The sequence below is a fragment of the Typopeltis vanoorti genome, chromosome 20 (genome assembly GCF_054136105.1).
Source record: "Typopeltis vanoorti isolate ZY-2024b chromosome 20, IOZ_Tvanoo_1.0, whole genome shotgun sequence".
In the NCBI taxonomy this organism is placed as follows: Eukaryota; Metazoa; Arthropoda; class Arachnida; order Uropygi; family Thelyphonidae; genus Typopeltis; species Typopeltis vanoorti.
In genome coordinates this window covers 73074730-73090684 of record NC_143568.1, presented here as the reverse complement: position 1 = coordinate 73090684, position 15955 = coordinate 73074730, and the positions used below count along the sequence as shown (strand labels likewise).

Genomic DNA, 15955 nt, shown 5'->3' with positions numbered 1-15955 from the left:
GAAGTGCCAATCATGGCCAAAAATTCTTGCTTCTTGTTCCTTCTTGCTCCTAGCATTAGTGTACATGAATTTCAGACCCCCGTTAGCCCCATCCCTATCTTGATGCCTTATACTAACTATCCCATTCCGATTTGTTGTCCTTATTCGCTCGGGCATATTATACTCATTCATACACTCAACTGCGTCCCTAAGGTCTGCATATCTATTCCCCCCCCCCTGAATAAATCTAGTTTCCCTGATTCTGCACATCCACTTCATTCAACAACACGTTTTCAAGTCCCCTTACACCGAATCCATTCAAATGCAAGCCATCCATCTTATATAGATCCTTTCACCCATCGAACTCACTCCACACCACTCATCATACATAATCCACGCATAAAGTCATTTGCAATTATTATGGCCCTCCTTTTAAACACTTCACTGTCATACTGCAGCAAAAGACTAATCATCCTAACTCTCTCACTCTTTTCTTTTGCTACCTCAAACAATTCATTCAGGTCCTCTATCATTTCCATTTTATCTCCTTTCAAATCATTTGTACCTGCCACAACAATCATTTCTTTCACCCTTTCCTTTTGCTCTCTAATAGACTCAGTTACGTCCTTGATGGTCACACCAGGTTGGTACGATTTTGTCAAATCCTCTACCAACACACCTCGTACTAACGAATCTCCATACAGCACTCTCTCCTTCATTTTGTTTACATTCACACTCATACTCTTATTTTTCTTATCATACTTTTTATTATTGGCTGGTACACTCAGTAGACTTTTGTTCATACGCTGTAGTTGCTGCTTTGCTCTTTGTATCGCTCTGCTCAACAACGTGATCTCACTCATTGCATCTATCTCATCTTTTTTATTTTCTGTTAAACCATTAATTTGCTCTGTATTAATGCCATCATTCACACTTTCTACATTCATGCCCTCACAGTTCTCTGGTACAACCTCGCCATTTCTTTTCATATCAAACATTACACTCAACTGCATCCCTAAGGTCTGCATATCTATTCCCCCCCCCCCCCCCCCCGAATAAATCTAGTTTCCCTGATTCTGCACATCCACTTCATTCAACAACACGTTTTCAAGTCCCCTTACACCGAATCCATCCAAATGCAAGCCATCCATCTTATATAGATCCTTTCACCCATCAAACTCACTCCACACCACTCATCATACATAATCCACGCATAAAGTCATTTGCAATTATGGCCCTCCTTTTAAACACTTCACTGTCATGCCGTGGCAAAAGACTAATCATCCTAACTCTCTCACTCTTTTCTTTTGCTACCTCAAACAATTCATTCAGGTCCTCTATCATTTCCATTTTATCTCCTTTCAAATCATTTGTACCTGCCACAACAATCATTTCTTTCACCCTTTCCTTTTGCTCTCTAATAGACTCAGTTACGTCCTTGATGGTCACACCAGGTTGGTACGATTTTGTCAAATCCTCTACCAACACACCTCGTACTAACGAATCTCCATACAGCACTCTCTCCTTCATTTTGTTTACATTCACACTCATACTCTTATTTTTCCTATCATACTTTTTATTATTGGCTGGTACACTCAGTAGACTTTTGTTCATACGCTGTAGCTACCGCTTTGCTCTTTGTATCGCTCTGCTCAACAACGTGATCTCACTCATTGCATCTATCTCATCTTTTTTATTTTCTGTTAAACCATTAATTTGCTCTGTATTAATACCATCATTCACACTTTCTACATTCACGCTCTCACAGTTCTCTGGTACAACCTCGCCATTTCTTTTCATATCACTATTTTCTTCATTCTGAAGTTGGACAAAAATATTACACTCATGACCTGATATACACTTTAATTCCTCATGTTCCTTAGATTTTCTACACACATTCACTCCTTTATTATCATCTAACCATACTTGCGGAGTCCAACTGCACTCCACAAAGCGTACATTTCGCAGATAGTAGACTGAATAATCTCCTTTATATTACAGTTATTGAATAAAGATGGCGAACCATTATTACTAGCCGCCATTTTCCTTCTTATGGGAGCCATACTCACTTCTGTCATATTTTATCAAATTAATAATTGAAACACCAAAAACACACAAACAGACACACTAAGATACGCAAAGCAAACAAAACTACATAATATTCAAGTAAATTTGTCAATGATAACTTAAAATAACACTTATCTTAACAGGAGCTCAACAAACACTACGAACTAACTCTTCTTGCCATTGTGTCAGCCAATGTTCTCGCATTTGTGGTCGGATAGTAGGTTAATTGTAAGACTCTTGTGGAATCTTCCCTGTGCTGAAACTCAAATTATACATCAGCTGAACTCTCTTAGCATTTGTGCAGATATGCCATCCAAATCTATTGCTGAATTCTTATTCAGTTTATGTTTCAACTGTAGTATCTTCTCCTCCTCATACAATTGAGTTTCGTCATCTACTGTAGAAATAGCATTGAGCTCTGTGTTGCATACACAAAGCTGATAGCTTTTAGCAAATTGGGCACTCATTAATTGAATAATCTCTTTTGCATTTGCCACTCTCATACCATCTGCATTCAGGAGAGTTATTCTAGCATGTTCAGTCTTTCTTATACTTTTAACATAACAGTAGAATTCTTTTGGGTTGTCTAATTTTAGCTTGCCATGTCTGTTTCTTTTCATACTTGCTCTTAGCAGCTTTGCATACAATAGATGTTACTCTTCTGGCCTGCACCTTATAATTTTCATAACTGACATCATCCTTATGAACTGGAGATTCCTTTCACCTCGTCTTAAGAATCTCTTGCTTAATAAGATGCACATCCATTTCACTATCACCCTGTTTATTCTTCTAACTCTAGGGACATATTCTGATAAAAAAAATTTTAAAAAATCAGCTAACGCCTTTTTATTCCCATATACAGGAAGTAGGCAAGGCCGTTTTTAGCCCTATCTAACTTTTTGGAGACTGAGTGGGCAGTTCAATCTCCACTGTTACCCAATCAGAGATAGCTGGCCCAAAGCTATCACTAATGAAGCGGCATGCAGTGAAGTGAAATGGCTCTACAGGTGCCGCCATCTCGTGGTCCCTAACACTCGTATTTAATGCCTGAAATAATGTAGGTTCTATGGTCAATTTTCTTGAGTTTACGGGACGAAAAATCTGAGTTTCCAGGAGAAAAAACCCGCTTGACCGTGCCAGAGATCGACTAACTCGGGAACCGGTCGAAAAAAGGCTTAGAAAAATTTCCTCTAGTCGCCGACTAGACTCGAAACCAAGTCTTCCGTCGTGCGACCAAGCGCCATGGTGCGTAAATGCCACATCCACTGAGCTACACAGCTCCTCATATTCTGATATAGCATCATTAATGTATTTTTTAATACTTCCCATCTATGTAGAAACCAATCCCATGGGATTTAATGTATTTTTCTTCTCAGTTGATCATAATCATTTCCAGCTCTGATGTTTAGATCTCCAACAAGGACCAATTTTTTCTTTCTGTTCAACTGCCTTCTCTAATGTCTTGAAAAAATTTTTCTACTTCTTCTTTGGTAGAATCTTCTTTGGAACACATAGGCACAAATAAGTCTCACTGTTCAGTTCCAGATTCTGGTGTTTGCCTACATCACTCTACTTGGTACCGCCATTCAAATTTATCATATTTAGTGTTGAATACTACACATATACTCTATTGTTTCACTGATCATTATTGCCTAAATATAACATCCTGTATTGTTATTTTAAAGAATCTCATGCTGTTTTTGTCTTCTGTTTCAGCAACACTGATTACATAGCTGTGGTGCTTCTCTTATTCTTCTGCATGTTCCACTTCTTTTCCATCGATACTTCTTATGCTGACAGTGCCTGTCTTGAATTCTTCTAATGTTGAGCTTATGTTTATAACTGACTATTCACTATTTTCCTTGGTTTTCTGACAAAAACTAAGGAAAACAAGGCACATAGCAGCATGACATTTTGTCTTGTTATTACCATCGTTGTCTTTCAGTTTAACCAATATAGAGTACAGTTTGGTTGTCCAAATCCCAGATTGCCAGAGTAAATGCTTACTAGTGGGGTACACCACAAGAAGATGAGGATTGGACATCATATCAAAAGCCCCAGTCAGTCCTCCACATTCCTTAAAAGGCTATGTGGAGGTGACCTTCTGGTTATCTCACTTTGACCTTTAAGTGACCCCCAAGTAAATACATACATAAATAATATTTTAAAAAAATAAAAGGTGTAGAATTTCATAACTAGGGATTTTTGACGAACTTCAGAGGCTACTTAGAGCAGTAAAATAAAACCTTAAACTGTTCTAAGGAAGTAATATCAGAATGATACTTCCTCAGTTCTTCAGATGAGAAAATGTGCTCTGAACTGGGAGATCAAAGAAGGCGAGCCATAAAATGAATCCTTGTACATAGGAATGGTAATTTGGGTCTACCAGAAATATCAATCTTACCTGTGATACCCCTAAACAACTGTAAAAATAGGATGTTCTGAATGCTAGAAACATGATTGTTCTCAAGCTATTCATGCTGTGTGCACTCAGAATAGCAGTAAATGCATGAAACTAAATATTACACAAATTTATCTATCAACTGTGAGGGAGAACATCCCCATTACTCCCCCTCCATGTGAGGCACCTATTCATGATGGAGGGGACCTCCCAGTGATGTACTAGCCCTTTTCATTCTTCCTCTTTTTCTTTGCTTTTCTTCACACACACACACACACACTCTCTCTCTCTCTCTCGTCCTATCTTGCAGACTACCATCACTGAGATACAATTACAATGCCTTGCCATGTGGTGCAACTTATGGACATCCAGAAAGGGCGATCCTGGTAGTCTTGCACTACTTTAACCTCTGCTTCAGCAAGAGGGCAGTCTTCAATGGTCTGGCCAGGATCAATCAACTAGTGAGCTTGCCTGCAAGGGTCAAGGGTGTTTCAGTAAGTCTCCTTCCCTATGGTCTGGGGACAGGACCCAAGCCTTGCTCGTATAGTGTCCAAGGTAAATCAGGCATTCCACTCCCAAATGCAGTCATTGCTTGCCAGATAGTGGGCATCCATGGTGGATGGGAAGCTCTGGCACTGAACAAAAACATCTCTTGGGCATGAATCCTTCATCCTCTGTTGTTTCAGGGGATCCTAACAAAATCCCAACCAAGTAACAATACCGTAGACAGGCTTATACATTGGTTATGCATTTCTAAATCACTTAGGGAATTGAACAACGTAGATCCGAATATAAATTAAATTATACTTTAATAAATATTTCCGATATTTCGGCAACGTCACGTTGCCATTTTCAAAAGGAACTTACAAAAAGGCACGTGCACGCAGGCACTACAAACTGAGAATGAAGATATGAAGCTATCGTTCTCCTAGAAGTCCTGATGGTGCCCTCTAGCGGGCTAAGTAGGTGTTCTTGGCCGTTGGGCTGAAGGTCTGCTGATGTATGCCTCCCAAATTTGGGGCAGTCTCATACAACCAAATACGTTGAGGTTTGGGGAGTTTCTTATGGCTGAGGCTGATTCTATAAATAGTCTTTCGAATTTGTATTTGCTACGGTGTATTACTGTAGCTTTCTTCCACCGTATTCTGTTGCATGTATCCAGAGCATGGTCTGCAAGACCAGAATGGCTGTACTTGTGAAACCGGATGTAGTCCTTGCGTTCAGAAATTCTGATATTTGCTGTCCTGCCTGTTTGGCCAAAGTACGAGGTTACAACTGCAAAGACCTGGTATACACCAGGTAGATCTAGGGGAAGTGGTTGGTCTTTGGTGGGGTGGATAAGGGATGCCAATTTTCTGTAAGGCCTGTAACAGGTGAGGTCATGTTTTTTTAAAATTTTGGTAATTTTTTCCTAGGTGCCTCGGATGTAGGGAATGGTGATGGATTTAGAGTAATCTTTGTTGTAGGGGGGGGGGAGGGCTGTGGTTTGTAGGTTTTAATATTTTTTTTATTTGGGGGGGGGTAGCCATTGGCTGAGAAAGTGTTGAGGATGTGATTTAGTTCAGTGTTTAGGGCCATGTCGTTAGAACAGATTAGTTTAGCCCTGTTGTATAGTGTTTTCACTACTCCATATTTTTGTAGGGGGGGGGGGGGGAATTGTTGGTGAATGTATCTGCCCGTATGGGTGGGTTTTCTATAAACTGAGAAAACCAAGGTTCCATCAGGCTGGCAGGTGACTAGTGTGTCTAGGAAAGGGAGGCTGTTGTTTTCCTCTTTTTTCCAGGGTGAACTTGATTCTGGAGTGTTGGTTGTTTAAGTGTGTAAGGAAGGAGAGGAGTGTTTCAGAGCCATGTGGCCAAATAGCGAACACATCATCAACGTAGCGGAGCCATATGATTGGTTTTTGTGGGGCAGAGGCTAAGGCTTTTTCTTCAAAGGTCTCCATAAAGAAATTGGCCAAGGGTGGGGAGAGTGGTGAACCCATGGCTGTCCCCTCTATTTGTTTGTAGAATTTTCCCTGCCAAACGAAATAGCCTGAGTTCATTGTGAACTGAAATAGGGCTGAGATATCAGGAGAAAATTTAGCTTGGATTAGCTCTAAAGTTTCCTTGAGTGGGACATTTGTGAATAAGGAGGAGACGTCAAAGCTGACCATTATGTCAGTATGTTGGAGTGTAAGGTTTTCTATGCTGGCTTTGAAGTGGGCTGAGTTTTTTATGTGTGATGGTGTGTTGCCAGTATAGTGTGTGAGCTCTTTGGCCAAATGTTTAGCTAATTTGTATGTGGGGGAATCAATGCCATCCACTATGGGATGTAATGGCACATTTTCTTTGTGTATTTTTGGGAGTCCATAAATACTGGGGGGGAATAGAGAATTAAACAGCTTTAATCTGTTGGTAACGTCTACAGGCCAAGAAGTAACTTTCTTAAGGAGCCTGTGAAGTTTTCTGATTTGTGAGTTGGTGGGATTATATTCGATAGGGAGGTAAGTAGCCCGATCTAATAGAAGAGCATTAAGCTTACCTTTGTAGTCCTTTTGGTTAAGTACTACAATTGCATTTCCCTTATCCGCTTTGGTGATAACTAATTCTTTATTATTCCTCATTTCCTGTAGAGCTTTAAATTCCTTGTTGGATATGTTGGTTTTTGGTGGTCTTGCTTTGGAAAGGACACAAGCTACATCCAGTCTTACACTGTTGGCGATTTGATGTGGAAGGTAGCGGATTCCCCTTTCGATCCTGATCATGATCATGATATCCTCACTGGGTATTTTTCTGGGAGCAATGGCGAAGTTGTGGACACGTGCAAGCGCATTGAGTGCTTCAGGCTTCAAGGTGACTGAAGAAAGGTTGATTACGGTGTTGGTAGCAAGTTTTGGATTGACGGTAGAATTCTTTTTTATTTTTTTACTGCCATGCTCTGGACACACACCACATAATACGATGGAAGAAAGCTACAGTAATACACCATAGCAAATACAAATTCAAAAGACTATTTATGGAATCAGCCTCAGCCATAAGAAACACCCCAAATTTCGGAAGTATACATCAGCAGACCTTCAACCTAACGGCCAAGAACACCTACTTTGCCCACTAGAAGGCACTATCAGGACTTCTAGGAGAACGATAGTTTCATATCTTCATTCTCAGTTACTGTGTTGTAGTGCCTTTTTGTAAGTTCCTTTTGAAAATGGCAACGTGACGTTGCCGAAATATCGGAAATATTTTTTAAAGTATAATTTAATTTATATTCGGATCTACGTTGTTCAATTCCCTAAGTGATTTAGAAAAGAAAAGTAACAATACCATTGATACATGTTTCAATAACAGAAATAAGAAACAAAAGACGTGATACCAGTAGAAATGTTTTTCTAATCATCTGTGCACCAGGTGAAAAGTCAGTAAGGAAATGTCACTCTTCTTCATTCAAAAAGGTCAGAAGGACTGACAGATTCTCCCTGAAGTTTTATTTTATTTTTATTTTTTTTTTTTCCACCAGAGGTCAGGCTGGGGTAAATGATTAACAAAGCATTTAAATTATCTTACTTTTGTGTAGTGTCATGTAGCTTGTTTCGTGTGCATATGCATGTTTTCCTGATGATGATGACCTCGATACAGAGGTCAAAACATCAAGTGTTATTTTCATAATTATAAGTAAAGTAATTACTCCAACACCTGTCTTTGTCTCCATAAATTCTTCACTATGAATGCTGACCACCATGTAATTAAAAGAAAGAACTCTCTAGATAAAATACTGAGTCTCTGTGATTTGCCACCTCTGGCTTTATGCATAACTGTTTAGTCCTCTTTCCACTCCCTTGGCACCTTCCCAGAATTGACACTTAAATTAAACAGATTGGTGAGGAGCTATCAATTGCCTTCCACATTCTCATAATACATGTCTTGTCTGGTCTTAAGCCTTTCACAAACCATTAAGGTTCTTATCTGTGGACTTCACAACCATGACTGTCTCGAGGATAAGGTGGTTGGCCCTATGCCTCCCAGTGTGTAATATGTCTGTAGATGCGTGTGTTCACAGGGCAAGTTTGCCTGTTTTGGGGGATATAAAACCTGAATTTCTGGGTGAAAAAAAAACCTTACCTCCGCATGAGACCAGGTAACTTACCTTTAGTCAAAAGAGACCAGATAAAGGTTTCTCACATCTTGGATGGGAATTGAACCTAGGTCTTTCCAACCACAGGACTTCCTTCATCTATTCCGACTGAGCTACAGATGCTCACTCTCATAATACATGGGCCTATCTAATTCCATGGTCATATTTGCATTCAGTTTCTGCAATATTGCAAGCACCTCCACTTCATCTACCTCTGTTCTCTCATCAGTCAGTCACATCTGACACTGCATTTTCTCCACCTGGGTAATACAGTCTGACAGAATGATTACTCATTAACTGAACTATTTCATTTACTTCTGTTATTTCCTTACCATCAGCACTCATTAAAGTCATTCCTTCTATAGTCATTTTCTCACCAACTGCAAACCAATATTGAAACGAGCATCTTCATGTGCACTCTCTTTACAATGAAATCCATCCATTATCCTTGCAAGGAATGCAAGATCTACTGTTGTCTAACTTATTATGGGTATTCAGGCAGATCTATAAAAAAAAAAAAAAAACAAGAGGAAAAAACAAAAAATACATAGTTATAAATCATTACAGAAAAAAAGTAGTGTATCAGACCATATGCTAAACACTCCTTGGTCAATAGAGTGGAGATGGAGACAAATCAGAACTTTAAAAAGAAGCCACTTCAGAAGAAACCTATTTTAGGTGGTATGTGATTTTTGTTAGCTTTATGAAAGAAGTTGTATAGTTTCTCTCTTGAATTCTGAATTATTTAATCCTCAGCTTACTCACAGTACTAATTGTATTTTAAGTTACCAGGGATTACAAATTATGCAAAATCCTACTTGTCACAAAAGGAGGGGGAAAAAAAAAGTAATTGCTCAATACTTCAATTTTTTTAATCATACGTTCGAGTAACATGAGTGTTCCATAAACTGATTAGTGGTACTGTGTCTATGCTTTTAAAGTTACAAATATTTTGTTTAGAAATGTTTTCAATTAAATAAAAATTGTTCTATTTTGTTCTGTCTGCAGTTACTTGCTAGCTGGCAAAATCTATTCACAAAAATGTTGTGCACATTGAAAATGAGGGATTTTATTTATTTATTTGTATGGGATCCCCCCCCCCTGTTACTCATCTGTCCCATAGAACTAGTTGAGCCCTCCTAATGAGGGATTAACTATGTATTTATGACTACAAATCTGTGTGTGTTCATGGGCCAGTTTGCCTGTTCTGAGGGACAAAAAACCCAAGTTTCCAGGTTAAAAAAATCCTCTATTTCCGTAAGAGGCTGACTAACTTGCCTTTACTCAGAAGAGACCAGTAAAGGTTCCTCACATCTTGGATGGGAATCAAACCCAGGTTTGATTATTGATATTTAGATCCTTTGTATTCATGTATTAATGTCAAAGCCAAGAACATTGATGTAAAAAAAAAAAAAAAGTTTTTGTTAAAAGCCCCATATTATTTTCATCAATAATATGGGTTTCATCACCCACAGCACATTTTCTTCCACCACTAATTCTTTCAGTTCATTTTTTTTTCCAGTCATTCAATTCATTTGGTAAGCATGAATTTAATTCAGTTATCAGATTACAACACGGAATCTCATTGCAGCCTTAGGAAAAAGCATGTATACCCTTACTGGCAGATGGACTGATTATCAAACCATTTGCCAGGGAATAGAAACAATGAACATCTTCTTTCATTTATGATGTAGGATTATTTAGTTATTGATTTACTTACTTTATTTTTTGCCTTATAAGATGCGCTTTTTTTGTACCTAAAATTTATCTAAAAATTAGGATGCATCTTATAAACGGACATCTTATAAATGTCTTATAGACCAATGTGTTTTTTTATGTATGTGCAGTTACAGTTCATCATCGCTTGTCGGTAATGCGTGATCAGTTTGAATAGTTGCACAGTTGTTAACGGTCATTGCATTTAAACTAGTAATCAATACATTATTATGTTTATTTTTTTTTTTTTTTTCATAACCCATGGATTCTACAAAGCACAGACATAGCTGTATGATTGCATTTAAGCATAGTGTAATTGAGTACACAAAAAAGAATGGCAATAGAACAGCAGAGCAGCACTTTGGGCCTCCTTCTACAGAAAAAAATGATATGAACTTGGAGGAAACAAGTGCAGCAATTAATAGAAGCAAATTCTAAAAAAAAAACAGTCACCACAGAAAACCAGCAAAATGGCCAGAAATTGAAAATGAATCAAAAACTTGGATAATGGATCAAAGAAGATGAAGTTGGTGCATATCTACAAAAATTATTATTCAATGAGCAAATTACTGGTAACAGAAAGAAATATCGATTTTACAGAATCACCATCATGGTGCTTTAGATTTATGAAGAGAAATGATTTATGCATGTATGCAAAAACGAAAATAGCACAAAATATGCCAGACAAATTTGAAAATAAAATTATTGAGTTTTATGGATTCATCATAAATGCTAAAAACAAGTCAATTTTGAACTTTCACAGATAGCTAATATGGATGAAGTGCCTCTGACTTTTGATGTGCCCTCGGACAAGACTGTTGACTCCAAAGGTAAAAAAAAAAAAAAAAAAAAAATATTGTTAAAACTTCTGGTCATGAAAAACTCACTATACTGTTGTTTTGTCATGCTGTGCAGATGGAACAAAATTGCCACCTTTTTTAATTTTTAAAAGAAAAACATTGCCCAAAGAAAAATTTCTCAAAGGAGTTTACATTCATGTTTATCCAAAAGGATGGATGGATGAGGAAGGGATGAAGTTATGGGTAAAGAAGGTGTTGTCTGGACGTCCTGTCAATTTATGTCAGAAACTTGCTTTGTTAGTATGGAGTCAGGTTAGATGCCATAGAACCAAAGCTGTTAAGAATGAACTTCACAAAATGAACACAAAAATAGCTGTAATCCCAGGAGGCTTCCCCTTTGTGCTTCAACCTTTAGGTGTATCAATAAACAAACCATTTAAAGGATTTATGAGGGAAAAATTTGTCAATTGGATGCAATCTCCAGATTTTGAGGAAACATCTAGAGGTAGCAGAAAGAAGGCCACAATTTCAGGTATGCGGATGAGTAAAGAGTTCACGGAATGAAGTGAAACTCCATACCGTAATTCTCTTTATGGTATGGAGGATCACTTATTATTTCAAGACGGCGATGACTCAGTTTTTGATAAAGAATCAAGTTCAGAAAATTTCAAGAGTGAAGATGAAGATGAATAAAGATTTGAAAAGATTATTGAAATTTATACAAATTATTTTGTTTATATTATATATATATTGTTATATGTTAGATATTTTTAATGATTTAATGATTTTTTAAGAATAATTGTTTTTTATCTAATAAATGGATAATGCATGTATTAAAATTTAAAATTTTTAAAAAAAATTAATATTTACTTGAAAAATTTGATGCATGATTTGTGCATCTTATACTGCAAAGAATTTCAGTATAAGATTTTGGAAATTTCATGTCAAATTTCCAAATATTTGACATGAAAAATTGTGATGTGTCCATTACAACAGTGCTTCTTATAAAGTGAAAAATACAGTATTTATTTATTTATTTATTTATTTATTTTTTATGTATATTGAAAAGTTAGAGAGGCACATAATTTGCTTCATTCACTAATCATAATCTTTTGATCTAAGTATTAATGTTTAACCAAAATTTATTATTTGTAGCTGATTTATACATGAATTTTTTTCTGTTTTTTCATGCAGTTTATTGGCTTGGGTACAAAAATAGGAAGTGAGTCAACTGTTGAACAGAAGCCTATTTACCTTTCTAATTCTTCTCCTGTTCCAAGAGGATTAATTGAAAATGGATCATCTAATGAAAGCAATTGCATAAGTATTGGTCAGGACACTTTTTCTAGTGGCATTTCTTTAACCAATGGGCTAAAGGAATCATCTCTTCAAACAAGTTTAATTGGCCAACCCCAAGTTCGGTTTGCTGGTAATGTTCCTGAAAGTGGAACGGCAGATGCCATTTCTCAGCAGCATAAAAAACTGAAAGCTGTTTGATGGTGATGAAAATGCTAGTACTTACTGTGAACCACAGGAATGCTATGTGGCAGCTGATTCAATATTGCCTCTGTGGTTGTTATGCACCAAGGTAACAAATATACTGTTGATTACTAACATGGCATTATCACCAAATATTCAGGTTTATGCTGTTTTAGCAAATAACTTCACCATTACAGACTCATGTGAAATAATGTTTAAAAATCTGGTGCATTTGTGAAGGATGTGATAAAATTTTGTCTTATTATTTAAATAATATTTTAGTCTCTCCTCTACACATAATCACATATATACACACACACACACACACACAAACATCCACAGAAAAAACTGACACTTATACAGGATGTTTCTGTATTTGATGCCAAAGAAGAAGTTATTTTACCTAAGTCATGCTTTTGATAATTCTTATACATATCATTGAAGTGCCATGTCTAGTGATACCCAACACCCACGAGGAGTGTAGATCAAAATTACGAGTGCATGAGCTATTATGCATCCCTTTCTTTGTTGTAAATCCTTTTGCATTCCTGTATGAAGAGAGTAAGATTAAGTATAATCAGATTATATTGTCATGTCTGTAAACAGTATCTATTTAATCATCTGTTTACACTGTTTTATGTTGCCAAAGAGGTCACATATTGCATAAAAGAATGGAATATTTTGTCATCATAAGCATTATTGTTTGTGTAGTGCCACTAATTGTAATACTTTATTTAAACCCGGTATTATAGTTCAATATATTGTTAGTTTTGTGATGAAAATGTACGTGTGTATATATATATATATATATATATATTTGTTGTGGTCTTTTATGTTGCACAGTGCATGTAGAGTGTAATTTGTGTACTGAAAGCTGTTTGTGATATATCCTAGAGATATGGTGGGAGCATTTTACTGTATGTACAAGTGTTAACAGTTGTACACCAGTTTTTATTTACAGTGTTGAAACTTAGCATTGTCATAGATCTCCTTGTTTAATTTTTATTTTGTAAAAAAAGAAAAGAAAAAGAAAATTACCGAAAAAGAATATTTTGGTCTAAAAGATATGCCAATTTTATAACAGTAAAATATGGAAAATATAGATATTGCTTACAAAATATACATTTAAAGTCCCCCCCCCCCAAATCAGTGTAATAGAAATGAAGGCACAAGGGAAAAAAATTAAGTTTCCTCTTATTAGAAAAGAGAACAGGTTTTGTCGTTAGAATAGCATCACTATCTATCCAAGTGCTGCAGATATCTTTGCTCAACAGTAATCCATCCATTTGGTGTCTTACAAGGAAAGAAAAAAAACTATATCACAGGAGTAATATTTGCACTAGCACATATACATACAGACACATATACACATGCACACACAACACTACTTCAGGGATTCTCCCACATATAGATCCTTTTGACACGAAAGTTGTTTTTAAAACAGCTAACTTGATCATTTGTACACTGTTCGCTTCTATATAAATTTATTTATAAGACCGGGTAATGTGCATTTTCACAGTTATAGTTGTGATTTCTTAATTACAATGGTTATTTATTAAACAAGACTGCCTGTATGAATAAATAGGATCAACATAAAATATTAATTTTCTGTAGTTTTAAGGTGGTTATTCACATTTCCACATCCAATGTTCACACAATAAAGTATTTTGTATTAAGAATTTTTCAAAGATCAGCAAATTTCAGAAGTTTCATAGTCCATTGCAAGTGTGCTCGGCTAATAGTATTTAGTGTGCAATTACACACCAAGTACTGTGATGTTCCATATGTGACTGCATGTTTCAGATGGATATTTTGAAGCACAGTTGAAAATAAAACAGCATGAAACCAAATAGTTTTCTGTCTGTTTACAATTATTCTTTACCTGACATCTTATATTTTTAAAGTAATATTTTTATAAAAAATATACTAAGGAAAATCAGTTCCTGTTAAGATATCATTAAAATTATTTGTGAGAAAATTTTTATTAAACTTCACTCGTTATCAGTGTGATTATTCATAAATGTAGCCATACAATGTGCATACCATACTGAATTTTACTTTATTATCCTAAAAATGATCCACTATATAAATATCATTCCTGTCATGTCAGAGAAATTTTTAAGGTAAATCAGCATATAGCTGTTTATTTAAATATTGGATGGGTTGGATATGCAGAACATGTATTTTATTTATCTATTTATTTTTAATATTAGTATCACTTTACAAGGATGAAACTACCTTTGAAGTAGTTTGTATAGACATACATACAGTAATTCCAGAGAACCTTTCCTGCCTCCTGAAGCAAGCTGTGAAAAGTCCTCTTTTGGGATGGCATTAATTTCTGCTATCACATTTTCTTTAATCAAATTCATTGTCTTCAAATTTTGTTCCTTTTAGTGAGATCTTTGAAATTAATTTTTCTGACCAAGCACCATACTCAGTGTTGAAGTATTCTCCTCCTCTAATTCTGAAGTATTGTTGGTATATGCTCAATGTTTTTTTTTTTTTTTTTGTGAGCTGATGTTGAATGGATTCTGGATCATCTTTAAACACTGCTCTGGAAGCCTTGGCAGTACAATTGGAAAAGTGTGATTGCCCTTTGTTTGAAAAGACTTGAATTCTGATCCTGAATTGAATGCCTGTATTCTGGTGTCTCATTATAATTCTGCCTAATCAAAACCCACAAAAATGTAACACAAACAAACATCTATTGTCAAACATTCTTTGAAGCATTTCATGTCTCTACATCTATCTTACAAGGTTCCTGCAACATTGCCTTTCTAAAAGTTGATATGCAAACATATAGAACTCATTAAATTTTTGTAGAGGGGCATTAGATAGGCTCATATAACATAAAAGTGTAATCATAAAAAAATCAACATTCCACTGTGGCATGAATGTTTGCAAATGTCTATAGGGAATTACTTATATGAAAAGAAAAAAAAAAATCTGTTTATGAATTTTCCACTAAATAAATTCTCGCATGACCACATAAAAGCAAAAGCAGTTTTCATTCTACTAATTTCCAATGCACTGTGACATACTTCCTCGGGGATATGAACTACTAATATAAATTATTGGCTTAGATAAGAGGGTGGCTGACAGGTATCAGAAAGTGGTATATGGGAATGAATCTACAGATTTATGGTGACCAATAGTGTACTCCAACGTCTTTGTTGTTCAATCTACATTATTGATGTAGGGAAGAACCAGACAGAAGATGCTCATTTTTTCACTGATAATGCAAAGATAAGCAGGGTAATTAGAGATGCTATTAATATACAGTATTTACAGAATGATTTGAATAAGCTGAAACAGTAAGCAAATAATTATAATAGCTGTCAGTTCAATGTTAGTGAGTGTCAAATTATGCACTTTGGCATGATGAGATTTCCAATGA

The 15955-nt window shown here is 36.1% G+C and overlaps 1 protein-coding gene across 4 annotated transcripts in view; it reads left to right on the top strand.

The window, feature by feature from the left end:
• Positions 1-14405, top strand: part of LOC150095560 (DNA-binding protein RFX2-like) — a 663123-nt gene extending 648718 nt beyond the window's left edge. For all 4 annotated transcript variants that reach the window (XM_090410808.1, XM_090410810.1, XM_090410811.1 and 1 more), the window contains one exon: positions 12271-14405. In XM_090410808.1, coding sequence (XP_090266934.1) covers positions 12271-12573 — 303 coding nt within the window. In that variant the 3' untranslated portion in view covers positions 12574-14405. The remainder of the gene's footprint in view (positions 1-12270) is intronic.
• The last annotated feature ends 1550 nt before the right edge of the window (positions 14406-15955 follow it).